This window comes from Myotis davidii, unplaced genomic scaffold (assembly GCF_000327345.1).
Source record: "Myotis davidii unplaced genomic scaffold, ASM32734v1 scaffold187, whole genome shotgun sequence".
In the NCBI taxonomy this organism is placed as follows: Eukaryota; Metazoa; Chordata; class Mammalia; order Chiroptera; family Vespertilionidae; genus Myotis; species Myotis davidii.
Window position 1 is genome coordinate 4173036 of NW_006383018.1, and position 23874 is coordinate 4196909.

The 23874-nt window shown below is 39.0% G+C and overlaps 1 protein-coding gene across 3 annotated transcripts; it reads right to left on the reverse strand.

Annotated features, from left to right (window-relative positions):
- Window positions 1-428: 428 nt before the first annotated feature.
- Window positions 429-18470, reverse strand: SAMD9 (sterile alpha motif domain containing 9). Of its 3 annotated transcripts, XM_015558337.1 has the most exons (4): window positions 18269-18470; window positions 13831-13912; window positions 2719-5934; window positions 429-2469 (listed from the first exon to the last, which is right to left on the reverse strand). In XM_015558337.1, exons 3-4 carry the CDS (start codon window positions 5924-5926, stop codon window positions 1172-1174), a joined length of 4506 nt encoding a protein of 1501 aa, XP_015413823.1. In that variant the 5' UTR covers window positions 5927-5934; window positions 13831-13912; window positions 18269-18470; the 3' UTR covers window positions 429-1171. The 3 variants fall into 3 exon arrangements, with proteins under 3 accessions (XP_015413823.1, XP_015413822.1, XP_006779271.1); XM_015558336.1 differs by having other exon boundaries at window positions 429-5934; window positions 18269-18469; XM_006779208.2 differs by lacking the exon at window positions 13831-13912 and having other exon boundaries at window positions 429-5934.
- Between the last annotated feature and the right edge of the window lie 5404 nt (window positions 18471-23874).

The following is a 23874-nucleotide window of genomic DNA, read 5'->3' on the forward strand; positions in this document are numbered from 1 at the left end:
GAGAAAAGAGATACAGAACTCCCATATATGCATCATGCAGCAATTGTTAACTCAGGTCCCATCTTGTTGCAGTTATACTGTTTATCTACTTTCCTTTCACCATCTCCACACTTTACACATGGAATTACTTTGGAGCATATCCAACATCTGTATTTTCTTTCAATTGGAAGAAAGATCCTGAATTGATCCAGATTCAGGTTCAATTATTTGGTGATGTGTGCACTCCATAATCTCATACGTCTGGCTCTCTCTCTGTTAATATTGATCAGGATTTAGGAAAGTCTGATTCATCTGCTATAAAGTTGTATATCAGCTTTTTATCAATTTTTGAAACCATTGGTGATTGTCCATGTCCATAATTTTATTGGAGGAAAATTGCATTTTGATTACCTCTCACTGGTTGTGCTTATTCAGTGCAAATCTAGCCAGTATGTTAGGATTCCCTGGATGGGAGACAAATTAGTCTTTTTTCACAAGAGACCTTTTTATTAATTAGCTTTGGAGTTCCAGTGTTTGTTTGTTTGTTTGGTTGGTTTGTGGGTGTGTATAGAGTTCTATAACTCACTCATCCCAGCCCCACTTTTGCTCAACTGCCTCCTACTACATGAAAAGACAGTCTAATTCTCCAGCCTGCTTTGGTAAAATCTGCTGACTTCTGTGGGTATGACCTTCAGAGAACTGGTTGCTCCTCTGCTTTGAAAGATCCTTGAGTGCTGATGTGCTTGGTAAGAACAAATGTTGCTCTTCAGCTTGAGAGGATTTCACCTTTTTAATGAAATGCTTCCCAATATTATAATGTATTGGAATCATAACTATTTTTTCTATTCTGAAAATTTTTTCCAGTTGAGAAGAAAGGAGGCACTCTACCTCCATCCATGCCTTGTTTGGGTAATTGGGGGAAGTGGTGGAGTTCTGTGGGGCTGACTTATTACATTCACTTCTCCTAATTTCCATCCCTAGCTCCTTATCTTGTTCTTATCTTATCTTTGATAGTGTTATCCAAGCCAAGGAAGATATTTGATACTGTCCACATTTCTCACTTTTTTTCTTTTTCACCACTGTCTGTATGACTCATAACATACTTAAGAGAAATTTAAAGTCTTGGGTCAAAAAAAAAAAAAAAAAAAAGGTTGTACTGAGACCACATTCCTGCAGGGAGAAGATCAGGCTCTTAAATAATCTCAATATCATAAGCAAGTGGGCCTCCAATGGAAAATCCCAGGTAAAAGGACACTTTTTCTATGCTTCTACCACTTCTTAGTTGACCCCAGAAAGCAGGTGTGATGGGTATTTTGATTCTTTCATTGATTCCATATTCTATGTATAAACAGTTATTTTCAGCTCGTCCCTTTAAACGAAGCAAAAGTTCTTGGACTTTTTTGTCCTTCCATACTTTTCCACTCTGCCACCAGATATTAAAATCAAGTGTTTTTTCATAGCATTGATCAATTTTCCCTTTGTGGACAAGTCTGTTCATATTGTTACCTTTCCCAAGAAAGAAATATGCAATTGGTTGCTTTGTACGATACATATGTTTATACTGCCCCCTGAAAGAATTTTGTAGTGACCAAGCATGTTTTTCCATTTGTTTAGAATCTTGATCTAGTTTTTGGTTTTCTGGCCAGAATAAGAGGGAAGCTAAGAAATAAGGTTCTGACAATTGATAAGATGGTCCTATTTGTTGCAAGATTTCTCGAAGCTGATCTTTCAGTTTTTTAGTTGGCATCACAATTTTGGAGGTAGGTTTAATGCAGTAGAGAACGATATTGGCCAAGATGAAATTCTGTTTTTCCTTTTGCTGGATTCTGACAGCGCATTGTTCAAAGAGAAAAGTGTATTTTTTCACTATATCTTCCATGGTGTTAATAGCAATCTCTTGACTTTTGATAAGGTATTCCAAGAGCCCAGAAAACTTGTCTGCTTTTAAAACTTCGAGGCTTCTCCGATACAGCTCTACTCGAAGTGGCAAACTAAGCTGTGATCCAAGATCTCTGTTTTGTAATTCCTCAAAGGGACCAAATATCTCTGCATATTTCTTAAAATATCCAGCCACCTTTCTCCGAGTTTTGGACTGTTCATTTTGCTTAATGTTGCTTCTTGGTTTTAGAAGGACAAAATAGTCATCAAAAAAATCAAAGGACTTTTTCAAAGAAGATCGCAATTTAGTTAGATAGGGAATAAAATTCTTGAGGACTAATTTAAATTCATTGTTTGGATCCCCAGGAATATCACTATTTCCTGATATAAAATTGATCATATCTCTTTTAGATAGTTCATTTTTATTGTCAAAAAAAGGAATGAGCTGGAGAATCTGGATTGCATAGAGCCCAACTTCTATCTCCCCTTGATAACCAGCAATATTGTAAGTATCATACCTCCTCTTTGACTTCTGATTAAACTTTTCCATTGCCTCATCCTCTTTATATTCACTTTGCTGTTGAGATTCCTTGAATGCTTCTGAGGCATGAACTGCTAATTCCAAAAGTTCAGTTAGATCAGCAACTGAAATGTTTCTGTTTCTTTCATTATTCTCTGTCCACCATCTTATTTTACTTTTGTAGACTTGACCCAGTGTATCTGAGATATAAGAATTGTTAGGTTCTATGTTTTTTGCTTCATTTGCCCAATGAAGGGCACTGGTAAAGTCCCTCTCTTTAATGTAGAAATGTCTTGCCAAGGCTTGGCAAATGAATGCATTTGGGTTGAATCGATGAATACCTTCCAGCAATACTATTTCAACTGCTTTGTTCCCTTCATCTTCATGTAATGCTTCAATGAATGGGGAAAACCAAGTCCCTGTTTCACCTTCATGTTCAATTCGCTGTCTTGTGAGCAGCAGTGTTTGCATATCCTGGAAAAATTTGCTTCTTCCTATACCAGTATCATAGAACACATTTTCTGTTAGCATATCCCACATAATTTGACTTTTGTCCAAGTCATAGCTTATCTTCAATTCTTCCAGTGAGCGAATAGCAATCAAAGGGTGTATAATGCGCACTCCGCAGTATTTTCCACATTCCACGACCTCTGTTTTTATCAGAATTGTAGAGTAGGTGCCCATCTTATCTTCAAGTTTTTCTGTTCCCCAGAAAGCCTTCTTGGGTGTGATTCCTAAAAACTTTTCACACTGTGAAAGTGAAATGGTGGTATCAGGTACATATGAATTAAGAAGAGCCAGAAAAGAAAAGAGCTTTGCCTCCTTGGTGAAAATATTTTGTCCTTTCAGGATATTCCTGACCACATTTTCTATGTACTTTTTATCAAAATTGGTTTTCATGATCATGAAGGAATAAAAATCTTCAAAGTTTTTATGTTGCTCTTCAATTTCTTTCAATTTAAGCTCAAATGCTCTCTGTTCTTTGGGAGATAGTTGTTGTATTAGGGCAATACTGTCTGACATCTTCGCACATTTTTCAGGATTCTGTGATCTTACGCAATTTAGGATGATCACTAGAGGTTTCTCATATCGAATGTACTTACTAGCTATAGCTGTTTGAATAGAGGCCTGCAAAAGATAGATATCACCTTGTTCTTCAAAATCATCAACAAGGAGCAGTACAGGTAAATATTCCTGATGGTTTGCTGTCCCATAGGTAATTAAATTAGTCACTTGTTTTCCAATTTCAGAAAAATCCACTGTCTTGTTCTTCAACACAGCACATCTGAATTTCTTCCTTAGTTCCCAGAGAATATGCATAGCCAAGGTAGTCCCACCACAGCCCGGATGATGGTAGAGGTGAATAATTTTGGAACATGTTGACTTTGAAGAATCTGCACAGCTGTAAATCATTTTTTCAAGTTTTTCATATTTATCCCTTTTGACAAAAGGTGAAGAATAGTTTTCAGAAGAAAAATAGAAGTTCCACCATGATACTTTACCACCTCTATAGAAGTCTTCCTCTTTCAAAGCCTTGAATTCAAGGAATTTATCTTTGTCGTTTTCTAAGAGTGTACCTTTACATTCATTTTCACAGAGAATTTCCAGAGCAGTCATGATACCTTCTTCCATTTCCAGAAGGACAGTAGATGAACCAATAGATGGCAAAAATCTCTGTGAAGATTTAGTCACAGACTTTAATTTAAGAATAGTACCATTGATCTCTTCAAGACTTAAAGAAGAAATACATTGGCTTGATAATTCATCTTGTTTTGTTAATCTTGCTTCAAGTAGATCTTTCCATCTCTGACATATGTGTGAGTGTACACAAACACACAATATATTTTCTATTCCTTTGAGATCTTGGTAGAAAGCACAGAAGGTCTCAATGAGGGGGTCTCTTGGGTCATCCACAGAGGAGAGTAAAAGAAATACCACCAAAAATTTCCCTCTTGGCATTACGTCTTCATGTGTAAGAAATGATATCAATTTCCTGACTTCAGATGCTTTTTCTTTTTGCCAGGAGCTTGGATCTAAGGGTTTGTATTTTTCACTGTCAAGGTCTAACCTGCCATTGCAGAAAATCCAGCTGGGTTGCTGATAAAGATTTAGACTAGAAATCTTCTCATTTGGTGTGGTTTTCCCCTCTACATATAGACTTGGCAAGTGAAGGTTTACTATTCGGCTTTCTTTGTAAGCATTGACTACCCCTTTGCTCACAGATTCAGGATCAAAATCCAGTACAGCAAACCATTTTATTTCCTTTAGGAAATCTAAGTGTTTTATTTGATTAGGATGGCATTTGTTTGTTACAAGAATGTACCATTCATAGTATGAATTATCTAACAAATCCTTATTTCCTGTCAGCAATTCAATAAGCTTTGGACCCTCACTGTGTTTATTATTTGTTTTTATTTTGCATTTTTCTTCTGCTTCTTTTCTATGTTCTGCCAATGTTTCTAAACCTAATTTAAATATTTTGAAATCTACCTTATTTTTCATGATGTCTTTAGAGCTGGCCCCATCTCGCACAAACACTGAGAAATGTTTTCTTTGTTCCCATACTTTGTTGTTGCAGTTCTGCATTTTAATCTGGAAATAATCATGTCCACATTCAGAGTATTTTGGAATGACATCCACTTCAATAACAAATCTGTCAGACGGAGTACTGTTTGGCAGTAAAACTTCTACAAACCTTGGCTCTCGAATGCACTTCTTTGCTTTTTGGACCTGATGGTCTTCAAAATATTGGTGGATCATCAGATTGAAGTGGCCAATGAGGGTTTCTTTGGTGACATTGGTGACATTCACACCAACAATTTTTCCGTGGGGCTTGTCTTTGACTCCAAAATGAATGGTGCCATTGGTCCGTGAATTCATACAAGCTGAAGCAAATCGGAAAACTTCATTGCTAAATTTCATTTTAACATCCTCCTCTGTGGCATTTTTTGTATTTGTGAGCTCTTTGAATTCATGTATTGGATCAATGAGATTGAGTGGTCCTGTTTCAGGCTGTAGACAAAAATCCAATTTGTAACGATATGGGTCACTGAATTCATCAAAAGGGTATGATACACATGTCAGTTCTATGGATGGCTGCTTTTCCTTTGTATCATCTATTTCATCTCCTATGAACTCACTTTTTAGTGACTTAGAAACTGTACTCATTGTAGAGGCATTAGCCATATCTGATTTCTCTTTACCATTTTGTTTTTGCTTTGAAGTGTCCTCATTTTCCTCTTGCATCAAAGTTTGTGTTTTAGGCACCGTTTTACTGCCTTTTTTCTTCTGACATATCTGAATAGGATCTTCAGAGGATTCTTTCTGCAATTTTTTGAATAGTTGTTCTATTTGGATAGCTGGTCCATGTGTTATGCCCATTTCGATGAGATGATTTTTAGTTAGAAACTTCAGGACTGCTCCATTCACATCTTGTGCGGTCAAGATTTGCCTGTGTTTTTGGTCAATTTTATGACTATCTAACCACCGATTTACATCATCTTTTGTCCAGTCATCTGTATTTTCTGGCAGGTTTAGTTGTGCGGCCATTCTGATATCTGTATATAGAAAAAAATAGATAATATTTTTATAAATACATTTTAAAATAATCAACCAGTTTTTCAGTAAGTAATATGTATGTCTTATGCAGTTTTAAAAGTTCAAAGAATGTGCATGATATCTAGTTATCCTCCTGAGAGGAAATTAGTGTTACCAGTTTCTTCTATATCCTACCAGAAAAATGCTACCAAATACAAGCTCTCCTCCCTCCCGCCCCCACCCCGGCCCCGCAATGAAAGACAGCATAGTGTACACAATTCTTGTCACCTTGCTTTATCCACTAACTGTATATTGGGGGCACTTCCAGACAGTATATAGAGAGACATTTCATCCTCATTAATGCTTGTTTGCTAGAATGTGAGTTAGTGGTATTATTTTAAAATACTTAATTCTGCTATAGAAAATAAGAGAAACAAAGGAGGATATATGAAACTAAATAGAGAAGTATTTGTGAAATAAGGAGGAGATATGAAACTAAGTATAGAAGCAAGTAGTTGTGAAACATGTTATGATAGGTGTAGATAAAGTGTATAGAACACATGAGTGTTAAACATAGGAAGAGATAGAGGGGCCTAATAGATATTAGTATTATTAAGACAAAATTGAAGCACTTGATATTGTTAAGGTCTTAATGGGTCTTAATTGGGTGATACCTTCTTTATCTTTTGGGTCCTCTACTCAAGAAACAGAAATAAAATCCAGAATAGCTATGAGGCTGATTAATGAGCTATAGCTGTAGTCAGGCATACATGTCCCTCTGCATCTCTCTGTACTTGATTAGAGCAAGTGCATGTCATTGACTCATTATATGTTCTATATGTTGATCCCCCTTGGACAGTCCTCAACTCTGGTTCTCAAAATTACATAGTCGGTGGAGAATGCTGAAGCAGCAGAGGAAAGAAGATATGATCTTGCATAACTGGGATAATAAGAACCTTCTACTTTCTTGTAACTTATCCAAAGTATATTATTTCATATCTTCTCCCTGCTTTTTGTTGTGTATTTAAATTGATTTAATAAGCCATGTGCCTTAAGCATTTTAATTTGGTGTGGGAGCCTTTCTGTTCCATGACTTCTGGGATAGCTTGCTGGGTAGAGAAAAAATTAAATTAATTTTTCACATAATAATTGATAATAGCTTATTCCTGGGCAGTAACAAATGGCATTACTATTTGGTCTACAGATTGGAAGATGAGTATCTGGAATATTCATTGCCATCTGGGTTACAGAAATATAGCACTGGTTAGAAAACATAAAATCCAAATAGCTTTAAGTACAACCCATAATGGCTCCAAAATGTGAGCCATTTTGATGAATCCATCATGGAGGAAATCAAATGAACAAAGGAGATTAGTTTGGGGATTTATGGCAAATAGGTTATATAGGCCCACTTCTATGAAATAATGCACAGGAATATTGCCTCCAAATGTAGATATAAATTCAAGGTTAGGATTTACTTTCCCTTTGAGACATAAAGATGCTGGAGCGGTGATCTAAGGTTAAAGCTATTATTTTTGGTTAGTAATTTCTGTATGCATAGAAAGTGAATAATATTTTATGCCCTGGCCAGTATGGCTCAGTTGGTTTAGTGTTGTCCCATGTACTAAAAGGTCACTGGTTTATTTCCTATCGGCACATGCCCAGCTTGCGGTTTTGGTCCCTGGTCAGTGTGTGTACGGGAGGCAATCAGTCAATGACTGTTACATTGATGTTTCCTCTCTCTTCCTCTCCCTTCCACTCTCTCTAAAAAATCAGTAAAAGTAAAAAGCTCACATATCTCACAGCTACAGAAATACAAAATAGTCAAAATAGGCAATTTGGTGGGAATTTTACTCCCTTACAACACTCTGACAATGAGAAACCTAGAAGATTTAACGCCCTCTTAAAAAATGTGAATTAGATGAAGTTTTCTTTAGCAGTTTAGCCTATGTAGATTAAGAAGTTCAAATTTTAAGTTATCTGGAAAAAGAAAAATGAGTGAAATTGAGAGGGAAATTGCTTTTGGTATACTAATCTTCAAAGTAAGCCCCTTTTGCGGGGCTACATCAAACTTAAGACTGTGCATCTAAGGACACAATTAACAAAATGAAAAGGCAAGCTATGAAATGGGAGGAAATATTTGTAAATCATGAAACTGACTTGATAATATCCAGAATAGAGTAAAAACTATAACTCAATAATGACAACAAAACAAATAATCCAATTAAAAAATGAACAGTGGACTTGCATATGAAAAGATGTTCAACATCATTAATCATTAGAGAAAAGCAAACCAAAATTACAATAATATATCATTTCACAACCATTATGATAATTGCTAAAAAAAAAAAAGACTCTGAAAATAACAAGTATGGTGGGGATGTGAAGAAATTGGAAGGAACTCTTGTGTACCATTGTGGGGAATGTATAATGCAACCAACATGGCCAACCCTAAAAGAGTGGTTAAAGCAAGTTATCTAAACAGAAAGAAAATGATTAGAGAAGGAACCTTGGAATATTAGGAAGGAAATAAGAACATGGTAAGCAAAAATATTAGTAAGTATGATAGTTTCTCCTAGTTGATTTTCTAAATTGTTTGTTGAAGCACTGTCTGACATGGTTCTAAATGTATATAGTGGAAATAGTTAAGATAATTAAAAGTGGATAGGATAAAGGGATATATAGGAACTAAGATTTCTTCACTTTACTCAAACTAGTAAAATAGTACCACTACACTGTCATAAATTATCCTACCTAATAAAGAGAGAATATGCTAATTGACCACCCAGCCATCACAAAAATGGCAATGCCCACAGCCAATAAGGAGGGAATGTGGTAATTGGCTGCCCCACCCTCAAAGATGGCTGCACCCACAGCCAATAAGGAGGGCATGTGGTAATTGGCTGCCCCACCTTCAAAGATGGCTGCACCCACAGCCAATAAGGAGGGCATGTGGTAATTGGCTGCCCCACCTTCAAAGATGGCTGCACCCACAGCCAATAAGGAGGGCATGTGGTAATTGGCTGCCCCACCTTCAAAGATGGCTGCACCCACAGCCAATAAGGAGGGAATATGCTAATTGACTGCCATGCCCTCAAAGATGGCAGTGCCCACAACCACAAGATGGCGGCACCCAGTCCCCTCAGCCCTGCTGGGATGCCTGCTTCCGGAGTCCCCCAGTCCCCACCCAAGGCACAGGCAAACCTCGGATGGTGGCTGCCCAGCCACCTAGGGCCGCCCAAGGCTCAGATAACCAGGGCCTGTCGAGGCTTGCGCTGCCAGCAGTGGCAGCAGCAGAGGTGTGATGGAGCGTCGCCTTCCCCCGATCACCAGGTCGCCTCCCACCCCTGAGGGCTCCCGGACTGTGAGAGGGGGCAGGCCAGGCTGAGGGACTCTCCCTCCAATGCATGAATTTTCATGCACCGGGCCTCTAGTACATATATATAATGCAATATCTAGAGCAACCACTAGGAAAAACTATACAAAGTTATATACTTAAAAAGACTGTAGATAAAGGTGGAATTGTCAAAGAATTTCAAATAACACACAGGAAGTCAGGAAAATAAGGTAGAGATATGAAAATTAGAGAATAAAAAGAAAAGTAGACAAAATAATTAACATATAAATAATGACATTAAATATAAGCAGCCTAAATACAGAAATTAAAAGGCAGAATTGGTATACTGAATTAAAAACATGACCCAAGATATCCTGTCTATAAGATACTCGAAATAAAACAATATAGATAGGTTGAAAGTAAAAGTATGGGCAAAATACATAATACAAACATTAATTAATAAACTCAGGAATAGCTATATTAAGGCCAGATAAAATAGATTTCAGAGCAAAGGATATTACCCAGAGTAATATTATGTACTGATAAACAGGTTTATCCAACAAGACTCCAGAGCAATCCTACAGTGTTTGCACCAGACAAGTAAGTTGCAAAACATTTGAAGCAAACTGATAGAACTTTTCGTTTTAGGCAAATCCACAATTATAGTTGGATATTTCAACATCTTTTAATAGTTGATAGAACAACTAGATAGGACATTAGTGAGAATGGAGAAGAATTCAACACCATTGACCAACAGGTTTTAAATCACAGACCACTCCATCCAACAACAGCAGAATACCAGTCTTTTTAAGTGTCCAAGATAGACCATATCCAAAGTTCAACAAATTAAAAAAAAATTGAAGTCATATAAAATATGTATGATGGAATCTTATAAACTGATAATGAAAGAAAAGGAAAATTACTAAACACTAAAGCCATACATTCCTAAATAATTCATGACCAAAGAAAAGTAAAAGAAAGACATTGCAGTGAATGGAAAGGAATATACAACATATCAAAGTTTGAGGGACACAGTTAAAGCAGTGTTAAAAGGAACAACAATAAATGCATATATTAGAAAGAAGAAAAGTCTCAAAATAATCTAAGCCAAGCATGTCAAACTCATGGCCCACGGGCCACATGCTGCCCACAACGAATATTTTTGTGGCACAGTCAATATAATGGTATGTAAGAAACATTTTAATAAAAATTTCATAACTAATTTTTATAATATCCTGTTATACATAATTATTAATAATGAACTACAATGTTCGCTAATGACTGATTACTATAATCATGTTGCATTCATTTCCCTTACGTACCTTACACATAGGTGCACCATTTCTCTCCACTAATACTAGTAGCGAATATTTTAGCAGCTGATTGCCACATCATTACTCTTGTACTGACTTATTTGGTGTGCGCAATAGGACATATTTCACTTTCGGAGAATAAGACACGTAGGTTTATTTGCGTTACGCTTATTAATTTGCGCAGTTATTCAGTGTCTGGTAAGTTAATGTTCAAGAAAAAATAATTTTTATTAAAATTTTCTATTATTTTATGTTAACGATTACTTCTTTGAAAATTGAAGCTTTTGTTTTTTTGTGGCCCACATAAATTTAAACCTTGTTTATTTGGCCCGTATTAGCCTTTGAGTTTGACATGCTTGATCTAAGCTCTTAACCCAGAAACCTAGACAACTTTGAAAAAGAAGAGCAAAATACAATATAGGCAAATAAAAGAAAGGAAATAATAAAGAATAAAAATAAATTGAAAACAGAAATATAATGGAGAGAGTCAGCGATGTAAAGATCTGCTTACTTGAAAAGATCATAAAATTGACAAATCTCTAGCAAGACTGAAAAAGAATAAAAAAGAGAAGACACATTTACCAGTATCAGAAATGAAACAGTGGATATCATTTTAAAACTTTCAGATATCTTGCCGAAACCGGTTTGGCTCAGTGGATAGAGCATTGACCTGCGGACTGAAAGGTCCCAGGTTCGATTCTGGTCAAGGGCATGTACCTGGGTTGCGGGCACATCCCCAGTAGGGGATGTGCAGGAGGCGGCTGATCGATGTTTCTCTCATTGATGTTTCTAACTCTCTATCTCTCTCCTTCCTCTCTGTAAAAAATCAATAAAATATAAAAAAAACAAAATAAAATAAAACTTTCAGATATCAAAAGGACAATAATGGAGTACTATGAACAATTTGACAACTCAAATGAAATGGATCAATTCCTCAAAAAACACAAACTTCTACAACTCACTCAATATTAAATAGATCATTTGTATAGTCCCAGAACTTCAAAGAAAACTGGATTTTAAAATATGTTTTTATTGCCCTAGCTGGTTTAGTTCATTGGATAGAGCATGGGCCCTGGGACTGAAGGGTCCCAGGTTTGACTCTGGTCAAGGGCACATATCTCAGTTGCAGATTCCCTAGCCCTGGTTGGGGTGTGTGCAGGAGACAACCAATTGATATGTCTCTCTCACATCAATGTTTCTTTCTGTCTTCCCTCTCCCTTCTACTCTCTCTAAAATCAGTGGAAAAGTATCCTCAAGTGAGGATTAACCCCAAAAAATGTTTTTATTGATTTTAGAGAGAGAAGAAGAGGGAAGGAGAGAGGGAGAGAAAGAAGTGGGGGGAAGAGAGAGAGAGCACCTCTGGCTGTATCCTGCATGTCCCCCTCACTGGAGATGGAACCTATAACCCCAGGCATGTGCCCTGACCAGGAATTAAACCAGCAACTTTATGATGCACAGGATGATGCTCAATCAATTGAGCCATACCAGCTAGGCAGAGAACTGGATTTTTTAACTTAAAATATCTCCCCTCAAATCTCCAGGCCCAGACAGATTCACTCAGAATACTACCAGACATTTAAGGAATTAACACTGATTCTACACAATCTCTTCTAAAAAAAACTGTAAAGGTGGTAAAACTCACTAGTTCATTTTATGAAGCTGGCATTACCCTGATAGCAAAGCCCTTGCAGACCTAGCTTGCAGGTGGGCTCCCATGGACCCAGGTTCTGCCCCACCTAAGGGCCAGGCCAATTCCTACAGAAGTAGGCTCTGTGTTTGCCCCAGAGCTGGGCTAGGCCCCATGGACCCAGACTCCAGATTAGTACCATAGAGTGAGGCTCCCAGTCTGCCCTAGCCTTCAAAGCTGGCTTTTATGGACCTATGCACATGTTCTGGTCCCAGGACCAGGCTGAATAATAATAATAATAATAATAATAATAATAAAAGTGTTGGCAAAGATAAGAGGAAAAGGGAACCCTTGTACACTGTTGGTGGAATGTAAATTGGTATAGCCCTTATGGAGATGAGTATGGAGATTTTCCCCGAATTAAAAATAGAACTATATATGATTCAACTATTCCACTTCTGGGTATATATCAGAAGGAAATGTAATCATTATCTAAAAGAGATTATCTGCACTCACATGTTTATTGTAGCATTTTCACAACAGCTAAGATAAAAACCCGAGTGCCTGTTGAAAGACCAATAGATAAAGAATATATTGTGTATATACACACAATGGAATACTTTCGGCCACCAGAAAGAAGGAAATCCTGCCATTGGTGACAAAGTAGATGAAACTTGAGGATAATATACTAAGTGAAATAAGCCAGAAAGAGAAAGACAGTTACTGTATTTCTCATTTATATGTGAAATCTAATAAAAAAAGTCAAACTCATAGAAAAAGGGATAACAAGGGGTTGAAAGGAAAGGGATGGGCAGATGTTTGCAAAACTACAAATGTGCAGTTATGTAGAGATGTCTAGAGAGTTACTGTAAAGCATGATGAATATACTTAATAGTTCTGTTTTGAATGCTGGAAATATGCAAAGAGAGTAAATTTCAGGTACACGCATCACAAAAATGAATGATATCTGTGTGAGGAGATGATATGTTAATTAGCCTTACTATAGTAATCTTGTCACTATACATCTTTAATAATAAAAGCATAATATGCTAATTAGACTGGACATCCTTCCAGACATTCTTCTGGACAACCTTCTGGGTGAAGCCGGGGCTGCGAGGGAAGCCCGGTTCCCGGGTGCCAGAGGGAAGTCAGTGCAGGCAGCCGGGGAAGGAAGGCCTACTCTTGCATGAATTTCTTGCATTGCAATTCTAGTACGTACGTAAAATCATGTTTTATACCTTAAATATATACAATTTTTATTTTAAAGTGCTGCATTAAAAAATTTAAGATACAGTGTCAATAATACTTGGAGAGGATATTTATAGTCTAAATGCTTTTATAAAACTAGAAAAAAGCATACGCTAAATGTCAATTTAATAAGTTCAAAGAAGAACAACAGAATAAAGCAGAACTAAATGAAAGCAAGGAAAAAATAAAGATAAGAGCAGAAATTTATAAAATGGAAACAGTTACAACAGAGAGAATCAAGAAAGCCCAAAAGTTGTTCTTGGTAAAGAGTAATAAAATTGACACACCTGTGGAAAGAGAGATCTAGAAAAAATGAGATGGCACAAATATCAGATGCTGTAAATTTGAAGACTGAAGTGAACTGAACAAATTTCTTGAAAAATATATTTACCAAAACTGACTGAAGAAGAAATGGAAGGAGTCCCACTTCCCAGCAGGACACCAGCGGGACACCAGCACTCCCACTAAAACAACTAGGAAAAGAGAAGTCAGATAAATTACAAAACATATTTTTGAGGTTATCACAGAGCTGTAGATGGACTTCATGACAAAGACTGGTTGAATCAGAATTCCAGAGAGGGAAGATCCCTTCTCACGTAAGCTTTGGGGCATTTGCTCATTCTAGACTGAGGTTGAGGACTAGACCTGGCATGTTCGGAGGAAGAGAAACCAATGGGGCTTTTCATGGTCACATGGGTGGATGTGATGAATTGGAATCTAAAACTGCCTCAGAATCTTTAACCATCATGGAAATGCAAAGTAAAACTACAATGAGATAATACTGTATACCTAGCATAATGGCTAAAAATAATGCCTGACAATACCAAATAGTGGTGGTGAGGTAGAGTCAGTGGAATGCTCATACATTTCTGGTGGAAATATAAATTGTTTTAGCCGCTTTGGGAAACTATTTGGCAGTTTTAATAAAGTTAAATGTACCAGTAATGATAGAAAACATAATGTAAGGTACTATTTCTATGAAGTTTTAGAACAGGCAAATTAATCTATTATAGTAGAATTCAGTGGGTACCTTCTGGCAGGGCAGTATTTTCTGGGGAGTGGCACAAAAAATACTTTGTGAAATGAATAAAGGAAACTTTATTTAACATGGAGCTGGGGAGCCATGGAGGGAGACCTCTCCTCTTCCCTGCTTGTTTCAGTAACAGCAACTGCTTTTCACTCTTTGCCAATAAGAAACTGCCACAACCTTGTACACTCCCTCCAACCCCCACCGATGCACTCCTGTTAAAACAACCCTCCCCAATATCCTCCAAAAATCCCCTCCGAAGCTGACCTCCCTTTTGTTATTTTGTACTTAGCTATGGTCCATCTCATAGTTTGCAAGTCCAAAATTGCAATTCCTCTGCTATTCCCAAATAAACTAATTTGCTGCTCGATAACCTTTTTGTTTATTTTTTTAAGATTGATAATTTTATATCTTGGTTTGGTTAGTGGTTACACTGATGAATACACAAAAATTTCATAGAGCTGTACCCTTAAGATCTGTTCATTTCATAGAAATTATACATCATGTGAAAAGCCAATGATGCCTCCAAAATGCATGGTAAAATAAACAGATGAATAAAATAAAAAAGATACTTGCATAGAAAAAGATAATGGTATGTTACCAATCAAGGATAATGATTAACTCAACTCTGGGCACATGAGGTCTGAAAGTTACATTAGAGATTTATTATTGCAGCCTTAATCATGGGATCAGCTTTTTGTTTTACATGCCACTGTTGATTCATACTGGTTTTATAGTTGTCTAAAATCTGATCCTACTGTCCTCTAGGAACTCTGCTATGGGAGTCATTTTCATATGTCCATCTAAATATCATTTACCCCACCCTGTAAATCAATGTACAGCTTACTTCTGTTGTACCCACACTATTGTCATACCTAAAGCAGGGTGCACCCTTGCCAGTTGTGTTCAGGCTCCTGATTCCTCATACCTGGAGTTCTCCTGCCCCATCTCCTGCCCCATCCTATCAGTATACTTCTCCAGGAGTCTCCCTGATTTCCAGTAACAGTTTTATAAACTCAGCCCTTATCTCCTATGTGATACCTCAAAAATCAGATTATGAGACTGAGTGTTGAATTAGATGGATGATTTTATTCATGCATGAGCTGCATACCATGTACACATGAAACATAAAGCCAGGTGAATGGGGTTCCAGGACTGAATGTTTGTTTGGGAATGTGAGCAAATAAAAAAGGAATGGCTTTTGACTATTTTCCCAAAAAATAAAATTTATTGGGATGACATTGGTTAGTAACATATAAGTTTTAAGTATACAGTTCTATAATACATCATCTGTATATTGTATTGTGTACTCAACACCCAAAGTCCAGTCTCCTTTTGTCACCATATATTTGACCCCCTTTACCCTCTTTCTCCTCCTCCATTCCCATTTCCCTTTGATAACACCATTTTGTTGTCTATGTCTATGATTTTTAAGTCATGATTAAACAGCTTGTAGTTTCACACGGCTTCCTCTAAAGCCTTTACGAAGGTCTTTCAATAATGTACCGTATTTGACGGCATATAAGACTACTGGGCGTATAAGACGACCCCCTAACATTTCCACTCAAAATACAGAGTTTGTTATATACTCGCCGTATAAGACTACCCCCTCTTCCGCACACCTTCCACACACCAAATAAAAGGTAAAACAATATCAGATTTGATTTTAACATTTTAATTTATATTCAAATGCTTATGACATGCAGGAAAACTGTCACAAGGCTGTATGTAATCAAACATATACATAAAACAGTGCAAGTTTATTACCGGTAAACATACCGGTAATTCACTAAAGAAAACACACTCTATAGACTGGTACCGTAGATGCTTCTCAGGAACACAGGCAAGCAGCCAGGCACCATGATATAGCAAAATCGCGAATCTTCAATGCATATATAAAGAAATATACGGTAACCCGAATTTACCACACTCGCAAAATCGCACACAGCCAACCATACACCTAGTATGGTATCGCGATTCGCGATTTTGCGCTATCATACTGGGTGTATGATCGGCTGTGTGCGATTTTGCGAGTGTGGTAAAATCGCATAACAGCAAAATCGCATAACAGCCGAGCATACACCCAGCAGCGCTGCTGATGCCTGAACGGTATGTGGAATGAAGTGGGCGGGCATCGGGAGGCCACTATGGCACGGGGCAAGCACTATGGGCAGTCTATCTGAAGTGTACCTGGCGTATAAGACGACCCCCCACTTGGAGGCATATTTTTCAGGGCCAAAAAATCGTCTTATACGCCGGCAAATACGGTACTTTAAATAAATTGTTGAAGATGTCGGGAGGATATTAACTAAAGCAGTGATTTTCAACCGGTGTGTCCCAAGAAATTTCAAAACATGCAATACCTGACTATTTAGTCAGGGGCACTAACCTCTTTTCCCTTAGTTTGTCAAATAAAAAAATGACAATAGTCAACACAACAATGTTGTGTCTGGAATCAAAATTATACCTATTTTTTGTCAGAGTGTCAAAAATATATATGTTGGTATGCCACAGAATGTTAATAATTAATTCATGTGTGCCATGAGATGAAAAAGGTTGAAAATTGCTGCACTAGAAGAATGCTAACCTCTATGCTTTCCACATTTACACTACTTTTCACATATTACTGATTCCTTTATATCCTCTCTTATTCCAATTTTTTTATAGATATTTCAGAAACTTATACAGGATCACACATATGTGAAAACTCTGGGGTAGAGAAATCGGTGCCTGAGGGTGGGGGGTGGTGAATGGGGGGGAGTCCTAGCCAGTTTGGCTCAGTGGATAGAGCCTATGGACTAAAGGGTCCCGGGTTTGATTCCAGTCAAAGTCAAAGGCACATGCTTGTGTTGCAGGCTTGATCCCAAGTAGGAGGCATGCAGGAGGCAGCCAATCAATGATTCTCTCTCATCATTGATGTTTCTCTCTCCTCTCTCTCTCTCTCTCTCTCTTTCTCTCTCTCCCCCTCTCCCCCTCTCCCTTCCTCTCTGAAATCAATTTTTGTTAACTCGGGGGGAAGACTAATCAGAGAAGATAGAAGGTGGGAAAAAATGAAGCCATGGAGTAAAGTTAGTGTCTAAAATAACTTTTCAGTTCTATATACTTTACTAGAAGTGGCCTGAAATTTTGGTTCTGAGCTTCTCAGCAACCACTATAAAGAAGGGAATAATTTGTTACATGATTAAACCCACATACATTTATTTGTTAACTGTAGGGTTTGTCAGTTTGTCTAAAGGGAGTTGAATTTCAGGCCTTGATTTAGAAATGTAACCCCACAGCCCCTTGTTCCTTGCTTTGGAAGAAATCAGACATAAGAACCTAGGACATTTAACAGGAATGTATAGCTGCCACAATTTCAAGGACTTCCTGTGGCAGTCTCTGTTCTGTCTCTCTGAATCTGTCATCTGACACTAAATATCTGAAATCTCTCCTGGAGTTTTATTTTCTGGCAGCTGCCTACTTCTTAGAGTAGATGGTAGAAAGTATCTTTGATTAATGTAAAGCATATCTTTAAATTTTCATTAAATGTTCTTTCTGAAGATGCTAATGCCTTGGAAAATTTCATCAATAAAAGTGCCTTTAGTTAACAACTGCACCTTTTATGGAATGTTATGACTCATTTTTCAACTAATATAAAGCCAACTCCCATCACCGAAATGAAGTTTAGAATGTCTAGGCTTAAATATTATTTTTTATTTTGGGGTATATTACAATATTCTAATTGAAAAATAGATTTCTTCCTACTCAATAAAATACTTCTATAGATAGTAATAATGATAGTGATAATAGATATTGTACTTACCCAGATTGCCTTGCAAATTTCTTCTACATAAATGGGAGGAAAACCATGGATTTCAGTGCAGAAAACATGTAATGTCTTGTTTTCTTCCTCCTACAATGTCAGAAAAAGACATTTTCTCCCTTAGAGTTTTCATGAACGTTTATTTATACTCTGCTCTTACCTCAGTCTGAGCTCTAAGTGGCTCAGAAACAACAGAGTGTGTCTCAGAAACGGGTGTGTCGAAACTGGCAGATACAGGAAAGGAAGCCCGTCATCTGCTGCCTTTCAGTTTCATTTTCCTAGAGCTAAGTTTATTTTGCTCTGTGAAATGCTTCTGCTTTTTTTTTTTCAGCTATTACTCTGCCACCTTCTGGTCTGCTTGATTAAAACCCAAAGGTTTCAAATCTGTTCTTTGCTTGAGAGTTCTGAGGACTGCTGAGAGCCCTGTTATCCTGGCTCTAGATAAACTCTGGGACAGTCTGAGTGGATCCTCTGGGAAGACTGGTTTTCATTGTTGTTAGGAGCCTTGTGAAGCTCCTGGTAGGAAACAGCCTAGGTTGGTCTTTCCCTGGCCTTCCAAAGAGGGCTAACTATCCATATGTTTTCCTAAAGTGTAAAGGAATGGCTTTCAGAGACTTTTGAGCCCTCTATAAATGCTAAGGGCCTCTGAAATAGTTCTGCAGGCAGACCAGGGTCAGGGTCCCCCACCCCCATGGCCACTTTGCAGGAATTTATCCTTTTAAGGTCAGTCTCAGAGTAAAGAACTGCCCAAGAGCCACAAAAACAATGAACATTTAAAAAATTTAACAGCAGGTGCTAATACTTATTGTGTATACTCAATTAGCTTTTGGTTTCCACATCCTACTGTTGATTCACATAGGTTTTAATATGGATTTTAAACATTTATTGGGCGCTTACTGTGTACCATGCAGTGTTACCTTACTCACTCTTAGTAAAAATCTTCTGAGGTAGATGCTATTTTATCTCCATTTTACAGCTGAAGAAAGTGAGGCACAGATATTATATTTATACTAGGGGCCCAGTGCACGAATTAGTGCACCTTGAAAGGAACTGTGGGCCACGAGGCTGGGTAAGCACAGGGGCAGGCAGGTCTTGGCCCATCCTTCACCACCCTGCCTGGCCCCTCCCACTGCAGCCCCTGGTCCCCTGTCTGCTGACAGTCCCACTCCTGCTATCGCCACTCCCATGCGCTGACAGCGCCGCTCACATCGCTGATGGCGCAGAGTGATGGGGGCCGGTGCCATCAGCGGGTGCAAGCGGCAGCTGCTGTCCTGATCGCCTCTCAGGAGCAGGGGGCGTGGAGAAGTCTTTAGGGGCAATCAGGGCTGGCAGTTGCTGCTTGCACTCGCTGATGGCACCAAGTGATCAGAACCGGCACCAGCAGCGGGTGCAAGTGGTGGCTCCAGCGCCGGCTGTGAGTGCAAGCAAGGCCAGCACTGGCAACAGGTGTGTGCGCCAGACGGGACCATGGCACATGGGAGCAAAGAATTTTCAGTAACCACCAGAGGCTTGCCACAATAACAGTGACCAGTGCCCTGCCTTGGTTTGGTGCCCCCCCTCACCTGCTCCACCATCCCTCCATGACCAACGCCTGCCATGTTCTGTACATGCCCCCTGGTGGTCAGTGCACATCATAGCTACCAATTGTTTGGTTGTTTGGTCTATTTGCATATTAGCCTTTTATTATATAGGATATGTATATAAACATATATAGATACATGTATATGTACACACACTTATTTCCATGTTTATTTATATCCTCTTGGTTCTGTTTCTCTGGAGAATCCTAACTAATGGGCACAAGTAGTTTGACAATCTGGAATACCCCACACCGCAATCTAGATATAAAACATTTCTGTATGGCATGTCCCTCCCCAGTCACTCCTAATGTCCTCCAGAGGAAACCACTCTTCTGATTTTTTTCCACCAGAGATTAGTTGTACATGCTCCAGGTGTTCGTACACATGGAATAATCTACACTAATAAAAGACAAGCATGCAAATTGACCATACTTTCACTATGCCTTAAGCCATGCCCACCAGCCAATCAGAGTGACTATATGCAAATTAACCCAACCAAGATGGCAGCTGGCAGCCACAGAGCTGGAGCAAGCAGGAGGCTTGCTTCTTCCAGTGATGGAGGAAGCCAAGCTTCCCTGCCTGCGGTGGCCAGCTCTGAGCTCCAATCAAAGCAACAAAGTTTCAATTATAGAAGGTAAATAAACCCCAGATATCTGCTTTCAGCCTGTTATGGCCACGGAGCTGGAGCTAGCAGGAGCCTGCTCTGAGCTCCACTCAAAGCAACAAAGTTTCACTTATAGAAAGTGAACAAACCCTAGATACCTGCTTTCAGCCAGCCATGGCCACAGAGCTGGAGCGAGAAGGAGGCTTCCCTCCCACCCCCTCTGGCCAGCTCTGATCTCCTCTCAAGGCTACAAAGTTTCAATTATAGAAGGTAAATAAATCCCAGAAAAAAAGAAAAAAAGGAGAGGCTGGGAGCTTCCGTCACCAGGGGGCTTGGCCAGCCTGAAAATGGCCCTCAGACCCTCATCCAGACTGGCCAGGCACCCCAGTGGGGCCCCCCACCCTGAAGGGGGTGTGGCCAGTCTGAAAACGGCCCTCAGCCCCTCACCCAGGCTGGCCAGGCACCCCAGCGGGACCCTCACCCTAATCTGGGACACCCTTCAGGGCAAACCAGCCGGCCCCCACCCATGTACCAGGCCTCTATCCTGGTTAAACAATATAGTGTGAGAAAACTAAGGTTGTGTTGTTAGGGGAAGGGGCTTGAATTTGAGTATCAGTGACTAAGTCCCTTTAACCAAAGACTGAAATGGAGCAACACAGTGTTTAGGTTCAAGCAAAGCTGGTAAAATACACCCTTCTTAGATCAATAAACCAATATTGATTTAGTGTTTTATAAAAGTAAATTGCCTTTAACTCTAAACAAAATGTGGTCTATTTGTACAATGAAAATTTGTGTGACAATAAAAAGGAATGAAGAATTGACACATGATATTACATGGATGGATCTTGAAAACATTATGCAAAGTGGAAAAAAAAAAGTCATTCACAAAAGACCACATATTGTATGACTCCAATTATATGAAATGTCCAGAATAGGCAAATCCATAGAGACAGAGAGTTCTTGCCAGGGTTTAGGGGAAAGGGTGAATGGTGATTGAGTGCTGTGGGTGCATGGTTTCTTTTGGGGTGATGAGAGTGTTCTAAAATTGATTGTGCTGATGATGCTAATGATATACTAACAGACATTGAGTTGTGTACTTAATTTTTTTTTTTAATTCTCACGTGAGGATATTTTTTTCCATTGATGTTCAGATAGAATGGAAGGGAGGGAGGAGAGGGGGGAGAGAGAAAAAAAATCAATGACAGCATGACAGAGGAACATTGATTGGTTGCCTCCTACATGTGCCCCAACTGGGGGCAGGGATTGAACCCTCAACCAAGGTAAATGCCCTTAACCAGGAATCAAACCCACAGCCCTCTGAGGCAAACCAGCCAGGCCTGAATTATGTACTTTAAATGGGAGAATGTTATGGTATGTGAGTTATCTCAATAAAGATGTTAAATTTGCTTCCTAGTAAGAGCCTTCTGAGTGGCAGACATGTAAGGCATGCTATCTAGTTTACTCCTTATCAGATGCTTGCAAACCAAGTTTATTTTCCTCATCTTGAAAATGAGAAAACCAGAGTTCTAACTTACCTGTGTATACTGGCTGGATGAATGACTCACAGTTTGGCTTTCATTTCTAAGTATGAACTTTTCCCACTGGCTGATTTGGTTTACTCTGCTTCCAAATTATAAGGCCTACTGGGACAACCATTTGTTGTGCTGTTATCAGTTGTGAGTTAATTTACCTATGTGAGTAGAGCTGATGATTTATGGAGTAGGTGGAGCCCTGAGAAAGCTGCAGATAACCTGAGGGTACTGAGTCCTCATGAGTAAGGAGTAGAGGCAAGAAGTGGTAGAATTAACACGCAGTATCACAAATACTTAGTCCAACAATTTCTTTTTATACTTTGTTTTCCCAATGGCAATTCAAAGAAAGAGGGAGGTGGGGGGAGAGAGAGAGAGAGAGAGAGAGAGAGAGAGGGAGAGAGAGAGAGAGAAATAGGGGGAGAGAGAGAGAGAGAAAGGTGAGGAAGTTTGAAGAAAAGAATCAGTGCCCAGCCAGGTATGTGGCTCAGCAGTTGAACATTGACCTAGAAACCAGGAGATCACTGGTTTGATTCCCCTCAGGGCATACGCCCAGGTTGCGGTTGTGGGCTTGATCCCCACTAAGGGGCGTGCAGGAGGCAGCGGATCAGTGATTCTCTCTCATCATTGATGTTTCTATCTCTCTCCTCCCTTTCTCTTTGAAACCAATAAAAATATATTTTTTTAAAAGAAAAAAAATCAGTTAAAATTGTTTTTATTTTTAATGGACTTTCTTGAGCAGAAATTGGAACCCATTATTTTTGAAATTATAGATGATAGGAATGGGATAAACTGGAATTTAAGACTAAAATTTCCTGTATATAGAATACAAATTCACCTTTGAAGACAGACTAAGCATTTGTTTTGGGGAAAGCATTTCAATGGGCTCTTTGATTCTACAAAAGTAAAGAATCTCTTCTGAAAAGGGGAATTGAACTTCTCTGCACTTCTCTCCACAATAATGTAATACCGTGTCCTCATTGTGGGTGGGGTGACATCTCTGCATTTTATATTTCTTTTCAGAAAAAAAAACCCACGTAATTCTTTCAGGGGACCTTAGAGGGTCTATATAGCCTAATATCCCAGTCAAGGGTTGGTGTTTAGGGGTTTTCTCATCTGGGAGAATTGAGCTAGGTCTACCCTACAACATGTTTATTGAAAGAGGTGATGAGGAGAGGAAACCCCCTTGAAAAACCTTGTACAGAAGCTGGGCCTATAAACTCTGAGGGTAGTAGTCAAGGATGACAGGAATATATAACAGGTTTTATCCTTCTATTATAACTTTTTTCCGCTTATGTCAAGCCTTTAGTTAAGTATAACTAAATACTGTAGCCCAGTCTTAACTGAGTTATGAAGGATGAAGGGACTGGCCTGTGAGCATTTTAGAGTGGGTAGCCACATGGAAGAGCCTGCTACCAAATGGGCAGGTGGGCTGCAGAAGAGGGAAGCAGCAATTTGGAGCAGGTTTAGCAGTAGATGTGGCTTCTAACAACAGAAACCTATTCATGGAGAATCTGAGTATTCCCCAAAGATTCATAGAAACTGGTGAAAAGAACCCTGATAGGAAATAGACATCTTGAGGACAAGAGGAATTGGGTTTAAAGTCTGTAATTTCTAAGTTACATTATCCTAATATATAAAAAGCCAGGTGTCGTCATGACCTAAATGACCGGACGAATCACCAAATAGCAGGCTAGGGAGCTGAGGAAGCAGGAGCTGTGGGCCCCGGTTGCCCACGGTGCGGCAGCAGGAGGAGAGAGTTGTGGGCCCAAACAATCAAACGACCAACCAGTCCGGCTCCCATGGCGTGGCAGGGTGGGGCCATGGAGGCTGAGGAGGCTCACGGGGTGGGGGCTGTTAGCGAGGAGCTTCCCGGGGCTGCTGAGGTGGAGG

Bases quoted from the DNA above. Each gene is read 5' to 3' on its own strand.
- SAMD9 (XM_006779208.2), bottom strand. From the start codon at position 5,926: ATGGCCGCACAACTAAACCTGCCAGAAAATACAGATGACTGGACAAAA.